The 23,795-nt window shown below is 41.0% G+C and overlaps 1 protein-coding gene across 1 annotated transcript; it reads left to right on the plus strand.

The window, feature by feature from the left end:
• Positions 1-35: 35 nt before the first annotated feature.
• Positions 36-22,155, plus strand: PLEKHJ1 (pleckstrin homology domain containing J1). The gene is made up of 6 exons (XM_082247433.1): positions 36-294; positions 7,948-8,015; positions 16,136-16,202; positions 18,086-18,176; positions 21,675-21,738; positions 21,814-22,155. Exons 1-6 carry the CDS (start codon positions 201-203, stop codon positions 21,877-21,879), a joined length of 450 nt encoding a protein of 149 aa, XP_082103559.1. The 5' UTR covers positions 36-200; the 3' UTR covers positions 21,880-22,155.
• Positions 22,156-23,795: the final 1,640 nt, after the last annotated feature.

Below are 23,795 nucleotides of genomic sequence, written 5' to 3' on the forward strand. Positions count from 1 at the left end.
ACCGCCCACACAGCATCTACTTCCGGGTGAAGAGAAAGCCTGGACAGGACACCTGTGTAGTGTAAACATGAGCAGCCGCAGCCCATGAACGTGGCTGGAGGTGATGTGTTAATCTGTAGCGCTGCTTCACCTTTCAGTCCGTGTAAGGACTAGTAACCTCTGTATCCTGCAGGGGCCCCGGGCCATGCTGTGCGCCCACTATGAGGTACAATGACAAGGAGCTGATGTCCCTCTCCAGGCAGAGGGCGGAGAAGGCGGCTGAGCTGGGTATGAGGGCTCCCAAGAAAGGAAGCGGTGAGTTGTGTGGCAGTGTTTGGATTGCAGGCATGTCTGGGCAGTGAGTACCAGGACATCACCTATAACTATCAGTAAAACGTATCTTTTCATTTAGGATGGAGTAAGGAGAGGTGGGTTAATCCCCATAGATTTAGTTTCCTATCTGTGTCCCATCAGGGAGATTTCTCTTCGCTTCCTGTCCCACAAAGCAGTAAGTGAGAGGAAATCCCTCCAAAATGGGGACTAATGTCCCCATTGGAAGGTTTCCCCTCTATTACTGTTCCGGTGCCAACCCAAATGTGGGATTTTCATTTTACTTTTACTGTTGATGATAATAAACTGGGCAAATAGGGTGAATCTCCCTAACGAAGGTACAGACACCAATAAAAACCCGAAGGATTCTAATTCTTCTCAACCCAATCCAAAACGAATCAATAAAAACCATTTTCCTTTAGCCTTCGTTCTCACTGAGGCGTGTTTGAAACCATGCGAGTTCAGCTGAACCCAAACAATTTCAATGCAACTTCGGGGGTGATTTGAAAGACATCAGTGTGGGTTCAGGCACAGATGTCTATTGAAATCACCCCTGAAGTTGCCAAAAGTAGTGCAGAAACTAGTTTTGGAAATCGGTGCGGCGCCGCAAAGTCAGTGTTGCACCAATTCGGATGGTGCTGTTGCCAGTAATAGGTTGCGATTTGGCATGCTAAATCGCCCCAATGTGAACAGGGGCTTAATCGTATGTTTTGAATCACTCCACCATCCCTCTTGGATTGTAAGCTCTAACGAGCAGGGCCCTCTGATTCCTCTTCTACCAAATTGTATTGTAGCTGTAATGTCTGCCTTCATTTTGTAAAGCGCTGCGCAAACTGTTGGCGCTATATAGGTCCTGTAAAACAGTGGTCCTCAGGGCCCACTAACAGGCCAGATTTTAAGTATTACCTTGGGGAGATGCAGACTAATGCCTCGTACACACGCACCGATTGTTGGCCGTGAATTTTCGGGCAACGGCCGATTTTCGGCTTGTTAGTATGATGCTTTCGACAACCAACTCCGACTTTTCGGCCGAATAAAATCTGGTGTGCATGCTATAAAATTTTTGTTGGCCGTCAACACAACGGCCGATTTTCCGTCAGTCAGTACAGATTTCGGCAGTCAAAAATCTGATGAGCAAGACTGGGCATGCTCAGAGAAGAAAAAACACACGGAAAGTAAACCAGAACATGACATCACTTCTGCAGTTGGTTGTTGTTGGCCGAGAAAATTTGTGTGCAGTCTAGAGCACATTTCAACCAACACAACAACACTGGACAAAAGACGGCCCCCCCCCCCCTTTTTTTTTTTTTTTCTTCTTTTTTGTCTGTTTGTCATGTCCTTTCCCCTCACGTGGTGGGTTCTTCCCCACTTTCATATGAAAGAAGTGAAGAGGAGACGAAGGGGATTGTCAATCACTCTTTGTTTCTCTTGTGTTTGTCACTCCCCTTGGGCATACGTACACTTGTTCATACTGGACGACTGTTGGGACTTGGCATGCCCGGAGTGGGTCTCTCCCTCATAGTACCTCGGCCATATGAAGATGCTGGGGGAGGGCGGGGCCTCTTCGGGGGCCGGGCTCCCCATAGCAATTTTCTCTGACTTTTTGGGAGCTGCATTTTGCTATGTGGTCTTACGTACTGCGATTACTGGTACTCACTAGAGCTGTTTGTTTGTTTTTTGTTTTTGCTTTGCCTGTGATTTTGTACATGGACCATTACCATTGTTTTTGCATGATGTCTATGCCTTTCCTTCTCCTAATAAACGTTGAATTTATAAAAAAAAAAAAAGAAAAATTATTACTAAATTGATATTGTATCAAAGAAAAAAAAAACTTTTTTTTTTTTTTTTTTTTTTTTACTCATCTGAATGTGTGAAAAAGTGTTCTGGTGCTTTCATAAATACCCACATATGAAGCTGTATTCACACCTAAACGTATCGTTTTTTTTTTTTTTTTTTTGGGCGTTTTTTTCAAAGTGTTTGGAGGCAGGCATTAACAGCTGGCCAAAAAAGAAGCTCATGTACATTTTTGAGCTTCAGGCGACAAAATGCTCAGATGTGAACAGGGGCCATTGCAATGAATGGGAATTTGCTTGTTGGGTGTCTTGGAACTTCAGAAATGAGCATTTTACAAGCTGAAAAACCCTCAGGTGTGAACAGGGCCTTAATATGTTATACTAATTCAGCAAACATATAACAAATGTAACAGAAAGATGTTACAATGTTTCAAAGAAATATCCACAAGTGCATACATTAAAGAGGAAGTAAACCCTCCTCTGCAAGTTGTATCTATAGGTAAGGCTATGATAAGGCTTACCTATAGGTACTGTAAATATCTCCTAAACATCCACTGTTTAGGAGATATTTACCTTACATGCAGCCAGTGACATCACTTGCGCATGCGCTCTGAAGGAACGGCCGCTGGTGCCGTTCCTTCAGAGCCCCAGGCCGTGACCGTCGGTGCGCGGGAGTGATGTAATTGCGGCTTCAGCCAATCAGATGGCCGGATGCCGCATACCCGGAAGAAGGGCAACAGAACATGTCACCCATGAGAGAGGTGAGCGGTCGGCACTTTGGGGCTTCGTTTTAAGGTAAGTATTTCATAATGAGCTAGTATGCGATGCGTCTTTAAGGTGTTTTTTTTTTTTTTTTTTTTTCAAAAAAAAAAAAAAAATTCGGAGGTTTACAACCTCTTTAATCAATCATTAGTGTTCATAATCTATTGAAACAGCTCCTTTGAAATAATGTAAATAAAGTGTCCAAAAATAGTGCCAAATGAATAGCAAAATAAAACTAAAAATAAAAGATTATTGTGTGTTCCTCTTGTCGTCTTATATTAATGCCACATCAAAAAAAAAAAAAGAAAAAAAAATCCACCACCTCTTATAATGAATTCACTCACCAACAGAATGGCTGGTAATAGGGAGTGACAGTCTGCAGCCCTCTGGATCAACCTTTTAAAACTCTCCTTTCTCAATCTCGATGGATATCTCAGGCAAGGAGAAAATCAATGGAAGAGAAAAGAACTCGACATAGCATAGGATCCTTTAAAAATATTCCCACTTTATTTAAAACAGTTTAAACTCTCATATAAAAGTGTCTCTTAGTATAGGCTCACTTTTGTAAAAAAAAATAATCTACATTTTTTGCAGGTTAAAAAAAAATTGGATTTTTGACTTACCGTAAAATCCATTTCTCTGATGTTCATTGATGGACACAGCTTCTAGTATTCTTAACCATTGGGTTATACTGCCCCCTACAGGAGTAGGACACTAGGCAGAGAAAAAATTCTGGCTACACCCATGGGCAGTCCCAGGGGGTATACTCCCTCTCTCTGCTATAGTTTTTTTTTCTGCCTAGTCAGCAGTAAGGACCTAGTTCCCTGCTGGGATCTTTGGTCCTGGCAATTTGTTTCCTTTTTAGATGGAATTTTTTCCTATCTTTGTTATTTTGTTCCTGTAAGAATCTGCAATCAACTGCCAAACTGGGCGACGGACTGGATATTTTTTTACAAATTCCAGAGGGTGCCCCCAGTCTGGCCAGCGCGTGCGGGCGGGCCTCAGCTCCGCGCTAGGTCAGCCAGCGACATAGCCCCAATGGACGGGGGCTGGCATGTGAGTTAAATGTCTCACGAGGGCGCATATGACCTGGCCTCGGCCTGAGTCGCAGTGTTCCTCCTGGCCGACAGCCACCCTATTCCGATGGAAAGGTGGTCTGTCTGGAGCGGTGCCCACCCGGTTTCCATGGTATGGTAAGTTGCTGTCCCAGAAGGTAGCCATTTTGGTGGCTATCACCTCTGCACGCAGGGTGTCGGACCTGGCAGCATTATCCTGTCATTTACCTTATCTGGTGATTTATATGGGGGTGCTTAGCCCCTGTCCGTCATTCCTTCCTAAGGTGGTCCCTGATTTTCATTTGAATGAAGACATTGTTTTGCCTCCCCTATCTCCCAGGCTTAAACATCCGAAGGCAATTGTCTTGCATGCCTTGGATGTGGTCCGGGCATTTAGGGTGTACCTGGTAGCTACGGAGTCTTTCAAGAAGTCAGACTCTTTTATTTGTGCTCATGGATAGACCTCGTAAATGGTTGTCCGCTTCCTCTGCGACCATTTCTAGATGGATCAGAGAGACAGGGATTCAGGCCTATTCCATCAGGGGTCAGGTTCTTCCTTTCCCTATCAAGGTGCACTTTACTTGGGCCGTCATCAGGCATCAGTAACGCAGAATTGCAAGGTGGCCACCTGGTCATCGGTGCACCTTTTTTCAGGCTGCTGTTTAAGAGAACCGGATCCTCTTTGAGGGTGTATTGTTTTTTTGGTGGAGCCCCTGTTGCCTGGTTGGCTAATGTTTTAGCCTTGGGAATTTTTTCCTGTTTTCCACCCCCTCATGTTTAACACTGCTTTTGTGAGACGTCCCAACGGTTAAGAATACCAGAAGCTGTCAGTGAACGAAAGAGAAATTGGGATTTTTGACTTACCATAAAAGCCATTTCTCCGATATTCATTGACAGAAACAGCACCCACTCCTCTGTGGAGTTATAATTCTCCTGACACTGCTTTTTGTTTTTTGCCTAGTGTCCTACTCTTGTAGAGAGCAGTATAACCCAATGGTTAAGAATACTAGAAGCTGTGTCCATCAATAAACATCAGAGAAATGGATTTTACGGTAAGTCAAACATACCTTTTTTGCAGGTTAAAAAAAAAAAAAAAAATGTAGATTATTATTTTTTTTTTTTAGAAAAAGGGAACTTATCCTTTAGGGAAAATTACCCTTGCTGTTTGTCCTGGTGATAACCATCACCGAGAGTGAAAGAAAATCTCAAATTTTGAGTTGTTTCTAAAATTGGAATAGAGGGGAGGGGAAATGGGGGCACTAGTTTAGGTGACCCTGGTGACAACAGAGATGTCCCTCACTTCTTTTTTGTGGCTATGAGACAGGAAGTGAAGGAACCCCCCTTCATGAGATGCAGATGGCAAAACAAAAAAAGACCTGATAGAGGTTGTGATCCTCCATAGGCTCCATAAAAGGGAAAACAAAACAAAAAACCTTTATTACCACTTTAAAACAAAAGGCGTCCAAAGCCTTAGTTTGTTTTCTTCAAAAAGAAGCCACAGTAGAAGGCTTTTGCCCTGCCAGCATGCTGCAGTGTGGTACCCTTGCTTTCTGTGGAGAAGCAGTGACCTCTCTTCAGAGGTGCCACTGGTCACCTGCTGAGTCAGACCTATAGCTCTCCAATTAGCTAGGTGCATGCTTCTCTGCTGTTTGGAAAGCTCTGGCTCGAACAAGGAGGGGGTGTGTTGAACCTCTGGAGAGAAACCACTGATTACCCACTCTGCAGCAGCTGGCAGAACATAGGCTTTTCTACTCAGGCTATGGCTGCTTTAGAAAGAAAACAATCTGTAAGACACTGAACACCTTGGGTTTGATTTACTAAAACTGCAGCACTCAGAATCTGGTGCAGCTGTGCATGGTAACCATTCAGCTTCTAACTTTAGTTTAAGGCTGGCCATACACTATACAATTTTCTTATTCAATTTCCTTTAGATTTACCTTAAACTATGTAGTGCAATGGCCTGCCTGACTGCATACAAATTGAAAGTGTTTAGGTTTGACCCTATATTACATGGTTTTGGTAAATCTAAAGGAAAGTTGAACAAGAAAATTGTATAGTGTATGGCCAGCCTAAGTTTTGACAGTAAGGCCCCTTTCACACTTGTGCAACCTAATGCCTCTTACACACGCGTCGATTGTTGGCCATGAATTTTCGGCCAACGTCCGATTGGCCGATTTTCGGCTTGTTAGTATGATGCTTTCGACAACCGACTCCGACTTTTCGGCCGAAAAAAATCTGATGTGCAGGCTATAAAATTTTTGTTGGTCGTCAACACAACGGCCGATTTTCCGTCAGTCAGTACAGATTTCGGCAGACAAAAATCTGATGAGCAAGACTGGGCATGCTCAGAGAAGAAAAAACACAAAGAAAGTAAACCAGCACATGACATCACTTCTGAAGTTGATTTTTTTTGGCCGAAAAAATTTGTGTGCAGTCTAGAGCACATTTCAACCAACACAACAACACTGGACAAAAGACGGACGATCGGTCGGCCGATAATCATTGCGTGTGTACGAGGCATAAGTCATGTGATTTTGCTGTGATTATCCTGCAATTTATTTTTGTCGTGATTTTGACTGGATTTGAAGCAATGCCTATGTCTATGGACCTCAAAACGTGTCAGTCGGAGCAAAGTAGTGCAAGGACTACTTTGAAGTCGTTGCGACTTTTAAGTCGCACAGATATAGACGGCACTCATTGGAAATCATGGAGTACGACTTGTCATGCGACTTTGCAGTTCCAAGTCACACAAGTGTGAAAGAGGCCTTAAACCTAGAAGCTGATTGGTTTCTATGAAAAGCTGCACCAGATTTTGTACTCTCCAGTTTTAGTAAATCGATCCCCTTGTGTTTTTTAATGAACCTGGGATGCATGTAGCTGAGATATATAATAAAAAATAACTACCTAGCAGGAAGGCTTTTAATGTAGAATAGACTGTTATGCATCTTCTGCAATAAAAGCATCTTACATGCCTGCTAGTAAGTTTTTCAAAACAGTGTACACTGAGAGGCACATTTTCTGCTTCATGTACAATCATGTCTCCTGTATGCATACCACATTGTTGTTGGTAATTATGAACTAAGAAGTAAATAAAAAAAAGTTATAAAAGGAATCTTTGCACGTTGTGGCTAATGGCTAGTTTACACTAAAGATGTGCAGTAAGATGTGTTTAAAAAAAAAAAAAAAAGAAACTCATGCCCAGTAAGAGCTCTTGCACATGGCTATAGTGTATAGGCATACACAGTAAAATACCTGAAAGTCATAGCTGCAGTATAGTTTGTTCATAGGAATAAATTTCAGAAAATGCTGTGCAACCACTGGCACCGGCATTTTCTTGTGCATGAGTATGAACGTATTTTTTTTAAAACATGATATATTCGATCTTAATGGCAGTCACTACAGTTGTTTTCTTTGTGTGCCATTCACACTAAAGGGCAGCCCGGAATTGCGGCATTTTATCGCAGCCCACAGGAAGGCACCACTTGTCATGCCACAGTAGCACAACGCACCTCGCTGCTGTGTGGTTACATTAATGAAGCTAAAACATGCATCACACTGCCTACTCCTACTGGCTCACTGCAGCAGAAAGTGACAGCTGCCCACACACTAAACGTATGCGGTTTAGTGTGTGGGGCAGTGTGAACGGGCTCAAAAGGATACCTTTAAAAAAAAAAAAAAAATGATGGTGTACGTACCTTTACAATGATTAGGGGCCAAAGTAATGTAATGCCTTATTCAGCTGTCATTGAGGGGAATTTATTAAGACTGGAGCAGCCAGAATCTGGTGCAGATTTGCATGGAAACCAATTAGGTTCTAACTTTCATGTTCAAAGTTTAACTAAACGAGCTGAAGAAAGAAGCGGATTGGTTATTTTGTACAGCTGCTCCAGTTTTAGTAAATTCCCCCTTTTGCAACTGATATGATCTGCATTTGTTTTTGTTTTGTTTTAATGCAGAGAGTTTTTTTTCTGAATGTTTCTTCCCTACTGACCATATTTTTCTTCTGTTTTTTAATCCTCTCTGTACAGTACTGAAGAAGCGTCTGGTGAAATTGGTTGTAAATTTTCTGTTTTACTTCCGGGCTGATGAGGAGGAGGTAGGAAAATACTTGCAACTTCTGAAGGGAGTTTTCTTACGTAGACTAAACTGGCCATAGATGAGGGCTGATCCAAAAAAAAAAAAATGAACAGATTCTCCCAGAATTCATCCCATTTCTACAGGGAAGGTCTTCTTCATGCTAATAGCATAATACATGAAACTAAGTCAGTTCAACACTAACCTCTTTACACAAGGTTGGGGTATAACTAGGGAAATGATTCAGGTTGCTGCAGATGTAGACAGGATATTAATGTGATGCTTACCCTGCGACATATTTTCATGTGTGGGGTTACGGGAAGTATTGCAACCTGTAAATGTGGCATCATGGCTTAACCACTTTAGCCCCGGGGGATTTGGCTGCTCAATGACCAGGCCCTATTTTGCGATTCGGCACTGCGTGAATTTAACGGACAAGTGCGCGGTCGTGCGACGCTGTACCCAAATGAAATTGACATCCTTTTTTTTCCCACAAACAAACAGAGCTTTCTTTTGGTGGTATTTGATCACCTGTGCAATTTTTTTATTTTTTGCGCTATAAACAAAAAAAGAGCGACCATTTTGAAAAAATAACAATATTTTTCACATTTTTTTTTTTTACATGAAATTCTCAAAAAAAATGTAAAAATCAAAATTTTTTTAACAGTTTAGGTCAATTTTGTTTTCCGCTACATATTTTTGGTAAAAAAAATCGCAATAAGCGTATTTTGATTGGTTTGCACAAAAGTTATTGCGTTTACTAACTACGGGAAAGATTTATGTCATTTTTATTGTTTTCACAATTTTTTTATTTGCTGGACTGTGACATTGCTGCGGACAGATCAGACCTCTAACTGACATTTTTGGGGGTACCAGTGACATTACTACAGTAATCAGGGCTATAAATATGCACTGTTACTGTAAAAATGACACTGGCAGGGAAGGGGTTAACTTTACTGGTGATCAATGGGTTAAATGTGTCCCTAGGGGCGTGACTCTGTCAGGGGACGTGGGTAGTGAAGTAACCGCAGAGACATGCGATCCTATATAGCAGGATCACATAGCCTCTGTGATCACTTCAGGGAGAATGACAGACGGCTGTGTTTACATCAGCCATCTGTTGTTCTCTCTCTGCTGCGTGAGATCACGAGTGGCCGGCGGCCATCGGAGCCGCCGGTCACATGCGCTGGCTCCCCAGGGAACAAACGGGGGCAGGAGCGCCCCCTACAGTCTCCTGAGTGAGCGACGTAGGGCTACGTCGCTTTGCCCAGCATTGGCAGAGTGCGGCAGTAAATGTACGGTGGGCGGGGTTAACATCACTATAAAGAGTGAAAATAGGATGCGCTAAACCAACTATATGTAAGCAGCACTTGAAAATCCCTGAACAGTGCGAAAAAATTGATAAAAATAGACTAGTACGCTTTGTCATGTAAATGAATGGAAAGGCTGACGCCTTTCTGTGCATTATCTTTAAAAACACTTTAATCAGATAGAGGGATGCAGTCCGGCGTTTGTGCACAACACAGACAAGAGAGCCCGGCCGTCTGCAGTGCGGACCAAGCACAGTGACGATGCGGCTACTCAACCCGACGCGTTTCCCCTCAGAAGGCGTCAACTGGGAATAGAGGACCTCGTCACCGTGCTCAGTCTGCACTGGAGGCGGCCTTGGCTCTCTTGTCTGTGTTGTGCACAAACGCCGGACTGCATCCATCTCCATGTAATTACAACCTTTTATCGGATTAAAGTGTTTTTAAAGACCATGCACTATCAGCCTTTCCATTCATTTACATGACAAACCTGGAAAGTTCTGCTTTACATGTGAGAAGTTTAGATGCATGGATCAGGGCTGCTGAAGGTGTTTGCCATATTTGTTGAGGCTCTGCCTATTCCATTACATAGGATTTATATCAGCACAACGATTTATATGGTTCTGGTAAGCAGCCAACCATTTGTTTGATCAACGTTGTGGTGCATGCATCACTTAATCCTGCTAGCTGTGTTCACTCACTGCTCACTCAGCAGTACCAGCTGGACTTACTACGAACTTTTTCTTTTCATTGCATTTTGCTTATTTATTAATTTTTATTCAATCTAAGCACCCATTTCTGTTTTTATGCACTTATGTGGGTGGTTTATGGACTATTACAGCACTTTTAAGAGCAACAGTCACAACATTTTTTTTGTCACTTCTCATGTCAAGTAATTGTCATACCTTATCATGTCTTTTTGAATCATTAATAGATACAGCGCACTAGTCTATTTTTATATCTCTATGACTTAGTATGTTTTGGTACTATATTCCGAAAAGCCATTAAGTCTTTTATATGGCAGTAAACTGTGTAACGATTCAATGTGAATGTTTATTCTGTTACTCACATTAGTAACTCAGTACACCCATGGTGCTAGTGGGGAAACTAACTTCATACATTAAGTAGGCCAGCCAACATTTGTATAAGTAATAGTCAAGTGGTCCTTTATAGAAATAAAACCCCCACTTTTCTTTCTGTTGTATAGTAGGCACCTTCAATACTTGCCCCCCATCAGCCACTCTGAAAACGGTTAAAGGGTAAGTTCACCTTTAGGAACATGTAACATGTTCCCAATGCTGCATGCACTGCCCAATCCCCCTCCTCCCTGTGACAGCAGTACCGGAAGAAGTCTCCTGTACTAGAGGTCTCTTTTTGAAATCAGCGTGGCCGTGCGGGGCTCTGTCCACCAAAGCTGTGTCATTCATTCACACAGCTCTGTGACATCCTTTGCAGCTGTTTGTTTCTTCCTGTCAGTGTATCTGCTTGCCTGTATGGGCACACAGATACACTGACAGATCTGCAGGGGACCTGCATGGCATCAGCTATCTGCTTGTCGCAGGTACAATGCTTTACAGGCTTCAAAACAAAAAAATAATAAAATGCACATTTTTTTTTTACCTGCAAAAAATGTGATCCTTTTAAAAATCAAAAATAGACTTTCCCTGACAGACGATTACTGTATTTTGTTCACCCCCAACCCATTACCTCTCTCCTATTCCATGCCCACTAACCAGCTAAACACAATGGGGGCAAGATATTACATGTAGAGTAGTGGAGGCTTTGTGTCCAGACATAGGCGGGGGGGGGGGGGGGGGGACGTTGTGACACAGCCTGTGACTGGCAGAAATCCACCCACACCATGTTATTTCCACAAAAAATAATAAAGATTTAATTTCAAATATATATTTGTATGTCAATTTAAAACAGTTTATTCATATTATTTATTTTTACTCTGTATTCCAAAGGCTGATTTTTTTTTTTCTCTATTTTGAACATGTGACCAGCAGCAGAGGACTAGAATCTCCTGCTTATGTTTCCCTGCAGGCAGGCTGGGAAAGAGCTGGGTCATGTAACAGCTGTAGTATATTGATTGAAAAAAGTACTTCAATTTATTTATTTTTTTTTTAAATAATTGGCAGTGCCATCATCCACATACAGAAATATGAGGGATAATGTAAATTAAACAGTGTGTGTTTAGTGTCACTTTAATGTTCTGTAAAAGGATATTATTAATTGAAATGCCGTACTGTAATTTTTTCTATAAGGGTTAGGCTATTCTATGCTTTATAAATTACAGGTCCAATTTTACACATTTCAATTAAGAAAATTGAGCTCAGAGTTAAAAAACTTAGACTCAGCCACTCGGACAGCTATTTGGAGATTTAGCTGCTTCACAGTTGAAGAACCCTAAAACTTATTTTCCCACAGTAGAACCCCATTCTTGAATTTCATCAGGGCACCTGTAGGTTGTATCTTGAGGACTCATTCACACAATAAGCAGTGTGGGAAACGCTTATCCCATGTGCCTTCCAAAACTGGCTTTCTGAACTGGTATGCAGTCATGTTGGAACATCTGGAGGCAGCCTGTAGCTACTGATAGGCCCAGCGCAGAAGACGTCCAGAGCTGGAGGCAGTCCCTTGACATTCTGCTTGCTCATCCATGTCAAAGTGGAGATGAGGAACAGAGGATATGTATTGGATTGAGTCAGCTCCATGATATTTGGATCATCTCTGTGATTGTTTCTCTGGATGAGGCAGTCCCTTGAAGTCCCACCCAGAGGGACGCAACAGTCAGATGTGATTCTTCCTGTACTGTTTTCATCGTACGGTTCAGTTACACTATATCGCTCTGTAAACGCACTTGTTAGTGTCTGACCAGGTAATTTTATATGTACTATGTAAAGCAAAATAAAGGTTGTTTTAGCAGTAAAACACTATGTTTGGACCCTTGCTTTTACATGGACATTTGACCTGCTATTTACATGGACTTGTTATCTTTTATCTGTGAGCTGAAGTCTGTCCATTGGGGGAAGAGGACTGATGATCTTATCCAGATCAGGGGTTATCTCTTGTGAGAGTACAAGTCGTATTAGCCTGTCTGGTGACACAGGGGCTAATTGTGAGGTGAGCAGCTAGTGAGACTGGGTGATGGATAACCAGCACGAAGTGGAGCACTGATAACTATTTAGTGCATGTATCACCTTATCTGCACCTTTTGGACTGTTTCTCTCATACTCTCCTAAACTAATGTTAGCGCTGCACTTTTTTGATGTATAAAAGTTTGCTGGCCAATCAAGCACAGTGATACCTTGATCATTATACCAGGTATTGGTACTTTTGGAAGTGTGGGCAGGTGCAAAGTCCTGCTGGAAAATTATATCAGCATCTCCATAAAGCTGGTCAGCAGATGGAAGCATGAAGTGATCTAGAATTTCCTGGTAGAGGGCTGCACTTGTTGTGGACTTGATAAAACACAGTGGACCAACACCAGCACATGACATTGCTCCCATGTACTAATTAAAGGAAAATCGGACATTGTGTTCACGTACGATAACAATTTTATAGCCTGCACATCCAGTTTTTACCATCCAAAAATGTGTAAATTGGCTGTCTAAAGCACTATACTAACAATCTACTAACTAGATTTGGCAGATCGTTCGTCAGATGACATTTTGCTTCCAATTTTCTTATCGTGTGTACGGGCCTTTAGTGTGGTATTTGCATTTGGAATCTATTGCTAGGAACCTACATTATACGTTCAAATGAGCTGTCCATGAAAGTGAAACGGGCCATTGTGAGGCTTCAAGAATTAAACCAATCTTTTAGAAAAGATAGCAGCAACATTAAGTGTGGCCAAATCAACAGTTTGGTACATTCTGAGGAAAGAAGAACGCACTGGTGAGCTCAGCAACATAAAAAGGCCTGGATGTCCACAGAAGACAATAGTGGTGGATGATTGCAGGATCCTCTCTATGGTAAAGGAAAACCCATTCACAATATCCAGACAAGTGAAGGACACTCTCCAGGAGGTGGGCATATCCTTGTCAAAGTTTAAAACCAAGAGAAGACTTCACAAGAGCAAATACAGAGGGTTCACCACAAGGTGCAAAGTATTCATAAGCCTGAAGAATAGAAATGCCAGATTAGACTTTCCCAAAAAAAAAAATCTAAAAAAGCCAAACCAGTTGTGGAAAAAGTTTAATCTGTGCCAGAATGACGGGAAGAAAAAAGTGTGGAGAGGGCTTGGAACAGCTCATGATCCCCAAAGCACACACCGTCATCTGTAAAACATGGTGTAAGGCAGTGTGATGGAAGGGGCACGTATGGCTTCCAGTGGCACTGGGTCATTGGTGTTTATTGATGATGTGACAGAAGCAGCCGGATGAATTCTGCAGTGTTTAGAAATATACTATAACTATACTGTCAGCCCAGATTTAGCCAAATGCAGCAAAGTTTATTGGACGGTGCTTCGAAGTACAGAAGGACAATGATGCAAAAGCAAACCAGGAGCTTCTGAAGTAAAAGTAGTGGAAAATCCTGCAATGACCGAGTCGATCACCTGATCTCCACCCAATTGAGCATGCATTTCACTTGCTGAAGGCAAAACTAAAGGCCAAAAGACCCACAAAAGATAACATATGAAGACAGCTGCAGTTACAGCGTGGCAAAGCATCAGAAAGGAGGAAACCCAGTCTTTAGCCAGTAAAGGATTCTCAACAAAATATTACAAATGTACATTTTATTATGATCATATTCATTTATCCAATTACATTTGAGCCCCTGAAAATGGGGGGACTGTGTCTAAAAATGGTTTCAGTTCCTAAAATTTGTACTTGATATTTATGTTCAACCCCTTAAATTAAAGCTGGAAGTCTGCACTTCAAATTCGGTTGGATTGTTTCATTTTAATTTTATTCTGGTGGCATACAGAGCCAAAAGTATGAAAATTGTGCCTGTGTCCAAATGTGTATATGGATCTAACTGTACATTCACTTTACCATTCCGCTACATTACACAAAAGTTGCACTGATGTGATATAATTTTATTCAGCAGACTTTGTTGATTACATTTTGGGAAAAACATATGAGGATTCACAGGTTACGTAAACATTGCATTGGGAAAAATTACAGGAAAATGCATTTTTTTTAAATTTCTCACTACTGTATTCTAAATAAAAGCAAAGGCAATATACTGTATTTTTATGTCAACACCACCAAGTTTATGCTCCTTCCAGATTTTTAAGCAATGTAAAAACTCTAGGGTAGAATACAAAGCCTAAAAGATATAGTGCACAATAATGAAAAATCGTCAAAATGGGGGCCCATAACTTCTGAACCACACAAAATGCGATAAAGTGCCAAAAAACAAACATGGTGGTTTTCAGCCATTGACATGAACAATGTACTCTGGGATTCTGGGCCCTGCTATGTTCCCACAAAGGGACGAAGACATAGGATAGCCATATGTATGGGAGAGGTGGCTGAACATATTGTTGGATGCCGGCAATGAAGCCTTGCGGCTTCTCAGCCGGTTTCATACTGCGCATGCCCGGGCCGTACTGCGCTTTGTGAATGGTCCCATAGTCTTTTGAGACCTGTAATGTGTCCCAGTAAACTGCGAGGGAATAGGGGGGGGACTTCTGGCTCAGATCGCCAAGGCGCATCAGGATAGAAGTGAGAGCAGGTACATGTGACTAGGAAGCCCCCTATAAAGTGCCAAATGTGGCAGTGGAGGGGGAGTTTGTAAGCAAGCGGAACTTCCCCTTTTTTGGGAAGTTCCACTTTAATTTTGTGCTCCTTGAAGCTTGGATACTTGGTAAACAACATGCAATATCTCAGGATCAGGATAAATACCTACTGTCTTTATCCTAATTAAAGACTAAGGCTACTTTCACATGAAGGGTCTGATCAGGTCTGCCTGTAAATTTTTCAGGCAGACCTGATAGGACCCTCAATTTAGCCCTATGAACCGATGGGCGTACCCGCTTATCTCCAATCCAGTCTGGTCCAGACAGAACCCCTGCTGATCTATTCAGGGTCCGCCCTGTGTGAAAGGGGCCAAAGGCTTTTTTGGTGGTCTTTTATGGTATGAGAAAAGATGAACAGGTCTCCAAGGTTTCTACCACTAGGTGGATCAAACAGGCCATTTTTTTTTCTAACTTGTTTATATCGTGAATATACCTTTTTGGTTTGATTTACTAAAACTGGAGAGTGCAAAATCTGATGCAGTTCCGCCTAAGCCTAATCGAAATAGCTGAAGTTAGAAACTGACTGGCTACTATGCACAGCTGCACCAGATTTCACACTTTTAGTAAATCAACCCCATTGTCTGGTGAAGATTTCACCACACATACTAGCATAAATGTATCCACTTCAGCTGAGAGAGCTAGAGTCTCCTAAAATCTGTGTGTCTGCAGTCTTATCAAGCTTTTGACCTTAAGAATTTATATGCAGCGATTCCTCATGAAGTAATGCAGTCTTGCTTATCCACGCTATAAAATTGTCCTTTAGGATAACTTGGGAAACAATAGTTTCCATCAGTAGTTCCACCTGGGATCTCTCCTTACAGAATTCCTCAAGATTAACCCATAATTCATACCATTGTTTTCTTTACAATGCCACTTTTGGGCTTCTATGGGAACAGGTTCTTTCAACATTTCAAGTTCTTGCATTTGGTGTAAGTGATGGGCGCTATTTCCCTGAATAGTGTTCCTGGAGGACTGATGGAAAGTGACTTACTTCCATTATCTCTATTTAAACGAATGCACGCTTGTTACTGTTATCGAGCTCAATTGATCCAACTCTGAAATATTGCCCATGCTTTTGTTTCCTAGCCCATTGGAGCACTTCTTTTAGAGCACTGCAAGGTGATAAAAGAAGAGGAGAAATGTTTCTCAATACGTAAGTGTTGTAGCTTCTAAGCAATTTGTTGATATATTACCTTTGTTAGGTTAGTTTATACAGCTGTAAGTATTAGGGAGTCAGAACAATCATAGTGCCAGCCAAAATGCTCACAAAGTGTGTAAAAACTAAAAAATTAAAACCCGCGCTAAAAAAGGTGTATAAATGGATATAAAAAGTGAATAAACAAGTGCGTCTTGAAGCTTCTGCTCGCTAAGTAAAAAAACAGAATGTACTAAAATCAATCAAACGGCAGCGCTAACCGGTATGTATAGATAAATATATCCGTGTAACTATGATCAATAATATTAGAATAAATATAAAGTAAAGTGCATATCGTGATCAGCAAATACAAAAATTAGTACATATTAAAGTGCAGAAGTATATTGCAATCATATGTCCATTGTGCGACCATATGTAAAAATGCAAAATTTAAATATTAAGGTGCAGTCTAAATGGTTCCTTCAAAGAAACTAAGGTGCTGGAAAAGTGCTCAAATAAGTCCATATAAGTGCCCAGGTGCTCTTCAAGAAGAAAACCCCTTATGGGGATGCACTCACCAGATTAAGGATATATATAAGCCTTGAGCAGATATAATATCCCCTGGACGGATGGATAGATCCAATACGGCCTCTTAAGAATGGTTCCCTTAGTGTCTCCTCTCCTCTCTCTCACCACCAATGTGTAATAAAAGAAGGGGAAGAAGCCAGACATAGTGAAGCCCGTAGACGTATTTATTAAAATCAAGTTATAAGAATGGTACTCACAAACAAAGCTTGGTAATCAGCATTGGTATAGCAAACACTGTATGTCACCCCACTTCCGCGTACGCTGCCGGCGTGCGTTCCACGGTGGTTTCAGGAAATGACGTTGTGATGCTCCGCTGCCCGGAAGTGCGTCGACACGTTTCGCCCGCCTACTTTGGCGTTATCAAAGACAATCAAACAGATCATAGTTACACGGATATATTTATCTATACATACCTGTTAGCGCTGCCGTTTGATTTTAAAATGCTCACAAAGGTTAGAATGTTGTTGATATTTTTATTTTTTAAGCAAAGACTATCTGCTGCCTAGGAGGTATCTACGCTGACATCGGCATAAATTCAAATCCCAAATTGTATCCTTGTGTTAACCAATTCAACGCTTACACCGATACACACCTCTGTGAACTAGAGAAATATTTAAATTTCTGCTAATGGGCCTGTTTGTATGGATCCACCTTTCTGTGCACACTCCCAGCTGTGACTAAAGTTGGTCTCCCTATGCTGTGTGCATTTAATAGAAACATATAACCTTGTAGACTAGGATAGCAAGGGACTTCCCTGCTCCTCCGTCCAGGAAAACACACCGACAGCGGCTCGGAGACTGCAACTGGCTCCTGTTGCACTTGGTGCATATGCTTCCTGACCCAAACTTTGGGAAAGAAGCTCTTAGAAAACCTAAGCCAGTGTCATTGACAGTTCTAAAGGCCAATTGCTTGGACAAAAATATAACATATAATTTACTGGGGAATGTATTGTTTTGTTGAGCTGAATGCGTTAAGCTATAAAACACTGACAGTTTAGAACTACTTTAAGATAAAAAAAATTATAATTTTTTCCCAATGTCCGCAACTGGTTGAATAACATCAATTGTTGTGCAACGTGAACATTACTATAAATACCCCTTCAAATATGTCCATATCACATTTGGTTATTTTTTAAACTATGCTCCTAATTCTGATTTCACTTAGCTTTTATTCAGACAGTGAACAGGTCAGCAACTGCTTTAGATGTATCATATATTTTTTTTGGCTTGGTTTTAAACGTGTGTGTGTGTGTGTGTGTGTGTGTGTATATGTATGCGTTTATGTATACATCTCCTTTTTTTTTTTTTCCTCAGACTTCCTTGATGAGGCAGACCGGAAATATGTGTTTGAGTGCAGTAACCAAGAACAGTGTGATGAATGGGTACAAGCATTAAAAAATGCAAGGTGAGCCTAAAATAATAGGCTACAACAAGTACTTTGGATACAGCATATTGATCAGTGTATTCCTTTTGTATAAGGTATAAATTTAGGAATTTACCTTAGACATCCTAAAAGGACATGGGGCATAAGTATTGCTGTAAAACCACATAGAGTACCCTGTATGTAAACACTTTTTTTTATTATTATTACAATAAGACATTTCTATTGGTAAGCTAGATTGGAAAATCTTTAAGTTCATGCAGGAAAGGGACCACAGTGTTTAAGGTATTTTATTGTATGCAACTGGTTAAAAATTATCATTAAAAAAGGATAACCAGCAGCCCTGCTCATCAGAACCCTCATACATACATACATACATACATACATACATACACACACACACACACACACACACACACACACACACACACACACACACAGTATCTTACAAAAGTGAGTACACCCCTCACATTTTTGTAAATATTTTATTATTTTTTCATGTGATAACACTGAAGAAATGACACTTTGCTACAATGTAAAGTAGTGAGTGTATAGCTTGTATAACAGCGTACATTTGCTGTCCCCTCAAAATAACTCAACACACAGCCATTAAGTGAAAATGTCCAAATTGGGTCAAAAGTGTCAATATTTTGTGTGGCCACCATAATTGCACTGCCTTAACCCTCTTGGGCATGGAGTTCACCAGAGCTTCACAGTTGACACTAGAGTCTTCTTCCACACCTCCAGTACGGAGCTGATGAATGTTAGAGACCTTGCGCTCCTCCACCTTTCGGTTGAGGATGCCCCACAGATGCTCAATAGGGTTTAGGTCTGGAGACATGCTTGGCCAATCCATCACCTTTACCCTCACGTTCTTTAGCCAGGCAGTGGTCATGTTGGAGTTGTGTTTGAGGTTGTTATTTTGGAATACTGTCCTGCGGCCCAGTCTCCGAAGGGAGGTGATCATGCTGGAAGTACATTTTGGAAGTCATGATTCCTTCAATGAACTGTAGCTCCCCAGTGCTGGCAGCACTCATGCAGCCTCAAACCATGACACTCCCATCACCATGCCTAACTGTAGGCAAGACACACTTGTCTCTCTACTCCTCACTTGGTTGCCGCCACACACACACTTGATACCTTCTGAACCAAATACGTTTATCTTGGTCTTGTCAGACCACAGGACATGGTTCCAGTAATTCATGTCCTTAGTATGCTTGTCTTCAGCAAACTGTTTGCGGGATTTCTTGTAGAAGAGGCTTCCTTCTGGGATGACAGCCATGCAGACCAATTTGATGCAGTGTACAGCGTATGGTCTGAGTACTGGCATGCTGACCCCCTCCCACCCCTTCAGCCTGGCAATACTCGTATGTCTATTTCCCCAAAGACAACCTCTGAATATGACGCTGAGCACATGCACTCAACTTCTTTGGTTGATCACGGCAAGGCCTGTTCTGAGTGAAACCTGTCCTGGTAAAACGCTGTATGGTCTTGGCCACCGTACTGCAGCTCAGTTTCAGGGTCTTGGCAATCTTGTTATAGCCTAGGCATCTTTATGTAGAGCAACAATTCTTTTTTCAGATCCTCAGTTTTTTGCCATGAGGTGCAATGTTGAACCTCCAGTGACCAGTATGAGGGAGTGAGAGCGATAACATCAAATTTAACACACCTGCTCCCCATTCACACCTGAGACCTTGTAACACTAATGAGTCACATGACATCGGGGAGGGGATTATATTGGCTATTTGGGCCCAATTTGGACATTTTCACTTTTTTTGACAGCGATTTAGACATTAATGGCTGTGTTAAGTTATTTTGAGGGGACAGCCAATTTACACTGTTATACAAGCTGTACACTCACTACTTTACATTGTAACAAAGTGTCATTTCTTCAGTGTTGTCACATGAAAAGATAGAATAACATTTTTACAAAAATGTGAGGGGTGTACTCACTTTTGTGAGATACTGTATTTTTAAGAGCAAGGAGGCATGAGCAGATAGAAATGCCATTTTGTATGTGTGTGTGTGTATATGTACACATGACCTGTTGCCAGGAGCGGGTCTCCGTAACCATGCATTTGCAGCACATGTATCTTGCATCTTCTTTTGTTTCTGTTGACTTTTGTGGATCCCGCTATGCACATTAATGAAAAACCTACCTGAAATATTTTACATAATGCACCACAATGGGATGCTAAGTATAATGTGTTTCCCATGTGTTGTAATTCAGTGTGAACAGGGCCTCAATGAAATCTGTCTTAAAGGAAATATTGCTGACCCACTTTGGAAAATTATAGTTTTCTGGCTGTCTCATTTCAGTAATGGCCTAATCAGTCGCTCAGAACAAGCATGCAAAATGTTAGAACACTACATATTTATTCTGACTTGCTGACTAATAATAAACATATTGAAGCCAGTTCTCAAGCAGAACAGCTGGGGAACTAGCATTTTCAAGGAGGGCAGCCATCCTCATATTTCTTCTATGACATGTTTACTTTATACTCTTTGATGTCCTTGTCAGTTGACTATGTGTAGTACACTTATAATGGAATTCCCGCCTAACTCGAACTACAGTATTCCTAAAATTGCTCCCTCCTGCAACCCATAAGTAAAAAGTATAATCTATGAAGCTCTTTACATTCATGTATTGCGTAACAATACAATGTAGTTTACAGTTTTGAAAAATCTGCTTGCTGGTAAAAAACACAATACCCATTTTAATTAGCGCACTTTCAGTTATATACCCATGACTACAGATAAGCATGTAAAACACATCTTTTATTGCCTTGTTGAAAATAACAATTTACTTCCTAAAAGCAAAACTTTTTTTTCTTTTAGTGTTTGGCTAGAGTAGAGAGGGATTAGAACACCTGTCTTTTTTTATTGCTGTCCGTGCCTCTGTTAGGGAGATTCACCCTCTCTAACATTTTCATTGAAAGTGAAAAGAAAATTTCCAAATTTTGGTTTGACATCAGAACACTAATTAAGGAGAAATCTTCAAATGGTGACTAAGCTGTATTTCCTTCACTTTGGAGGGATTTCCCCTTCCCAACTGGACACAGAAGAACAGGACCACATTGTTTGCATTCAGGGCCACTTTCACATTAGGATGTGCAGCTGCTGCATCCTAATAGATTTGACTGGGCTGCCTGCATGCAGCATCTGCCTGCTAGAGAAGCAGAATAAATGGCCTGTTCATGGAATACAAGCCTCAGTACACGTGTGAGCAAGGTCTTAAACTTTGAAAATAAAAGCTAGACGCTGATTGGGTTCCACTGCTGCTCCAGATTCTGTCTGTTCTAGTCTTAAATTTCCCTCATTATGAACTCTATTGTGATGGGATTTGAATAGTTCCTTCATTAATACCTACCATTAGAAAATGTGTTGTGTGCATTATATAAATTATAATTTTAGGAAAATTCAAGAAATAAAGCAACTGAGAGTGTGTGTGTGTGTGTGTGTGTGTGTGTATATAATTTTTTATTTTTTTTTTATTTAAAACATTCTACGTTTGTATTTCAGCTATGAGTTCATGAGAAGAAGTCTTCTCTTTTATCGCAATGAAATCCTGAAGATGACTGGAAAGGTAAATGAGGTGATAAGGACCAGCAGAGTTTAGTTTGAATGATTTCAGCTATTGACTCTTTGTTTATCCTTGTAGGACCCATTGGAGCAGTATGGAATATCTGCAGAACCACGGTTCCAGCTAGAATCTCCAGACGTGTAAATCCCAATATGCTACTGCTGGCGTCTTGAAAAGCTCTTCTTAAGCAAAACTTTGTATCATAAAGCTTTATTTTGAATGAATTGTCTATACAAGTCATCATGTTCCAATTTACCCTAACTGGAAACTGGTTAGTCTTTATAATAGCATTGAATTACTTGGTGAGAACACAATTGATGCAAAGCGCTGTATCCAGATTAACGGTTTTTAGGAAATGTTTTTAAATCTGGCAAGACACTTAGCACTTTGGAAGCTTTCTTCCAAAAAAAAAAAAAAAGTGCTGTAGCAATCATTTACAAATTGTTTTAAAGCTGAATCCTGGGCACAAAACTTTTTTTTAAATATATTCCCCCAATAGTCACAAAGGATATAAATCTAGCACCAAATTCCTATAATGCAGCTATTGCCTTGTACAATAGCAACAACATTATCCCTGTGCTGTACACATTCTGTGCAGTGGGGTGATCCTAGTAGACCTCCCACTACAGGAGGGTGTGAAGGGGGGATACCAGACCAGTCACAATGCACAAACGAAAGAGCAGCCTTTATTGGTCTTTATTCCACAGAGGCAACCTTTCATACTGGATTACAAATATCTGGAAGAAATACACAAAGCACAAGAACTTATAAGAAATGTTATGCTTTGCACTAGACAATATTTGGTTTTCTTGGAGTTCAGCCCTAATCATTTTCTGGTTTCAAGCAAACCATGAGAATTATTTCACAATGGAAAATTTCCACAATTGCCATGAGCTTGCTCAGCATTATTCAGGATCTCTGAACAAGTACAACTATGTAATTTGTGACTTCACCTAATTTATGATTACATAACATATGTTACAAACAACATTTTACATTGCCCTATCCTTGTTGAACCAATGAATTAAAAAAAAATTGTTGACTAATAAAACGAGTCCTTATATTTGATAACTTTAATACCCTCATTTGTTATCAACAAAACACAAGATGACCTGTTGTTCAGCCCAGTGCAACAGTTGTGAAAACATTTTAGATGCTTGTCTGTATACAAAACCATGACATCATGTATGTAGGTTGTACATTACAAGACACTTCATATCATTCTATCCATTACTATAGGGTTATGCTGCCACTTTCAGATGCTTGTACGCTACCAAAAAAAAAAAAACAGGAATTCTCCTCCCAAACATAACCCATCCACGTTGAAGTTTCTGAAGGTGATGGCCATGTTTGTGCAGCTCTTTACACAAAAATAGCTAGCTTCTCAATTATTCCATATAGGATAGGGAGATTAGCTTATATCTGGATCCAAATCCCTCAGTCCGGAGTAGTATGGTATCCTGACTCCGCACGGCCCAGAGATAGCCTGTAAGATTGCCCGTCGGCACAGGACCCTGTGCAATGATATATTGCCTTTTAGACCAAAAGAGTGCTATACAGGTCCAGGGCAGTGATCCCTAACTGGGGAGTCAAGTCCCTGAAGGTCCTGAGGAGAAAGCCTGCTATGATGGACGATGTGAACATCTACCCCCCTTGCCCCCTGGGACAAGAAAGTGGGTCTCAGAGTTAATTCCTCTGTTTTTGGTGGAGCCTACGGGTGGTCCGAGAGGCTCTTAGTGCCAAAATACAGGAGGCAAAGCGTTCTCTCCAGCCCCTGCATCTACTCAGTATGTTCGTAGCGGCGCTGGAATATGCATTGACCACTTTAAGACCAAGCCTATTTTTGACACTTGGTGTTTACAAGCTAAAATCATTTTTTTTTCTAGAAAACTACTTCGAACCCCCAAACATTATATATTTTTTTTTTTTCAGCAGAGACCCTAGAGAATAAAATGGCGATCTCTGCAATATTTTTTATCACACCGTATTTGCACAGCGGTCTTCCAAATGCAATTTTTTTGGAAAAAAAAAAGTCACTTTTTGAATTAAAAAATAAGAAA

This window comes from Pelophylax lessonae, assembly GCF_965119305.1.
Source record: "Pelophylax lessonae genome assembly, chromosome: 1".
NCBI classification, from domain to species: Eukaryota; Metazoa; Chordata; class Amphibia; order Anura; family Ranidae; genus Pelophylax; species Pelophylax lessonae.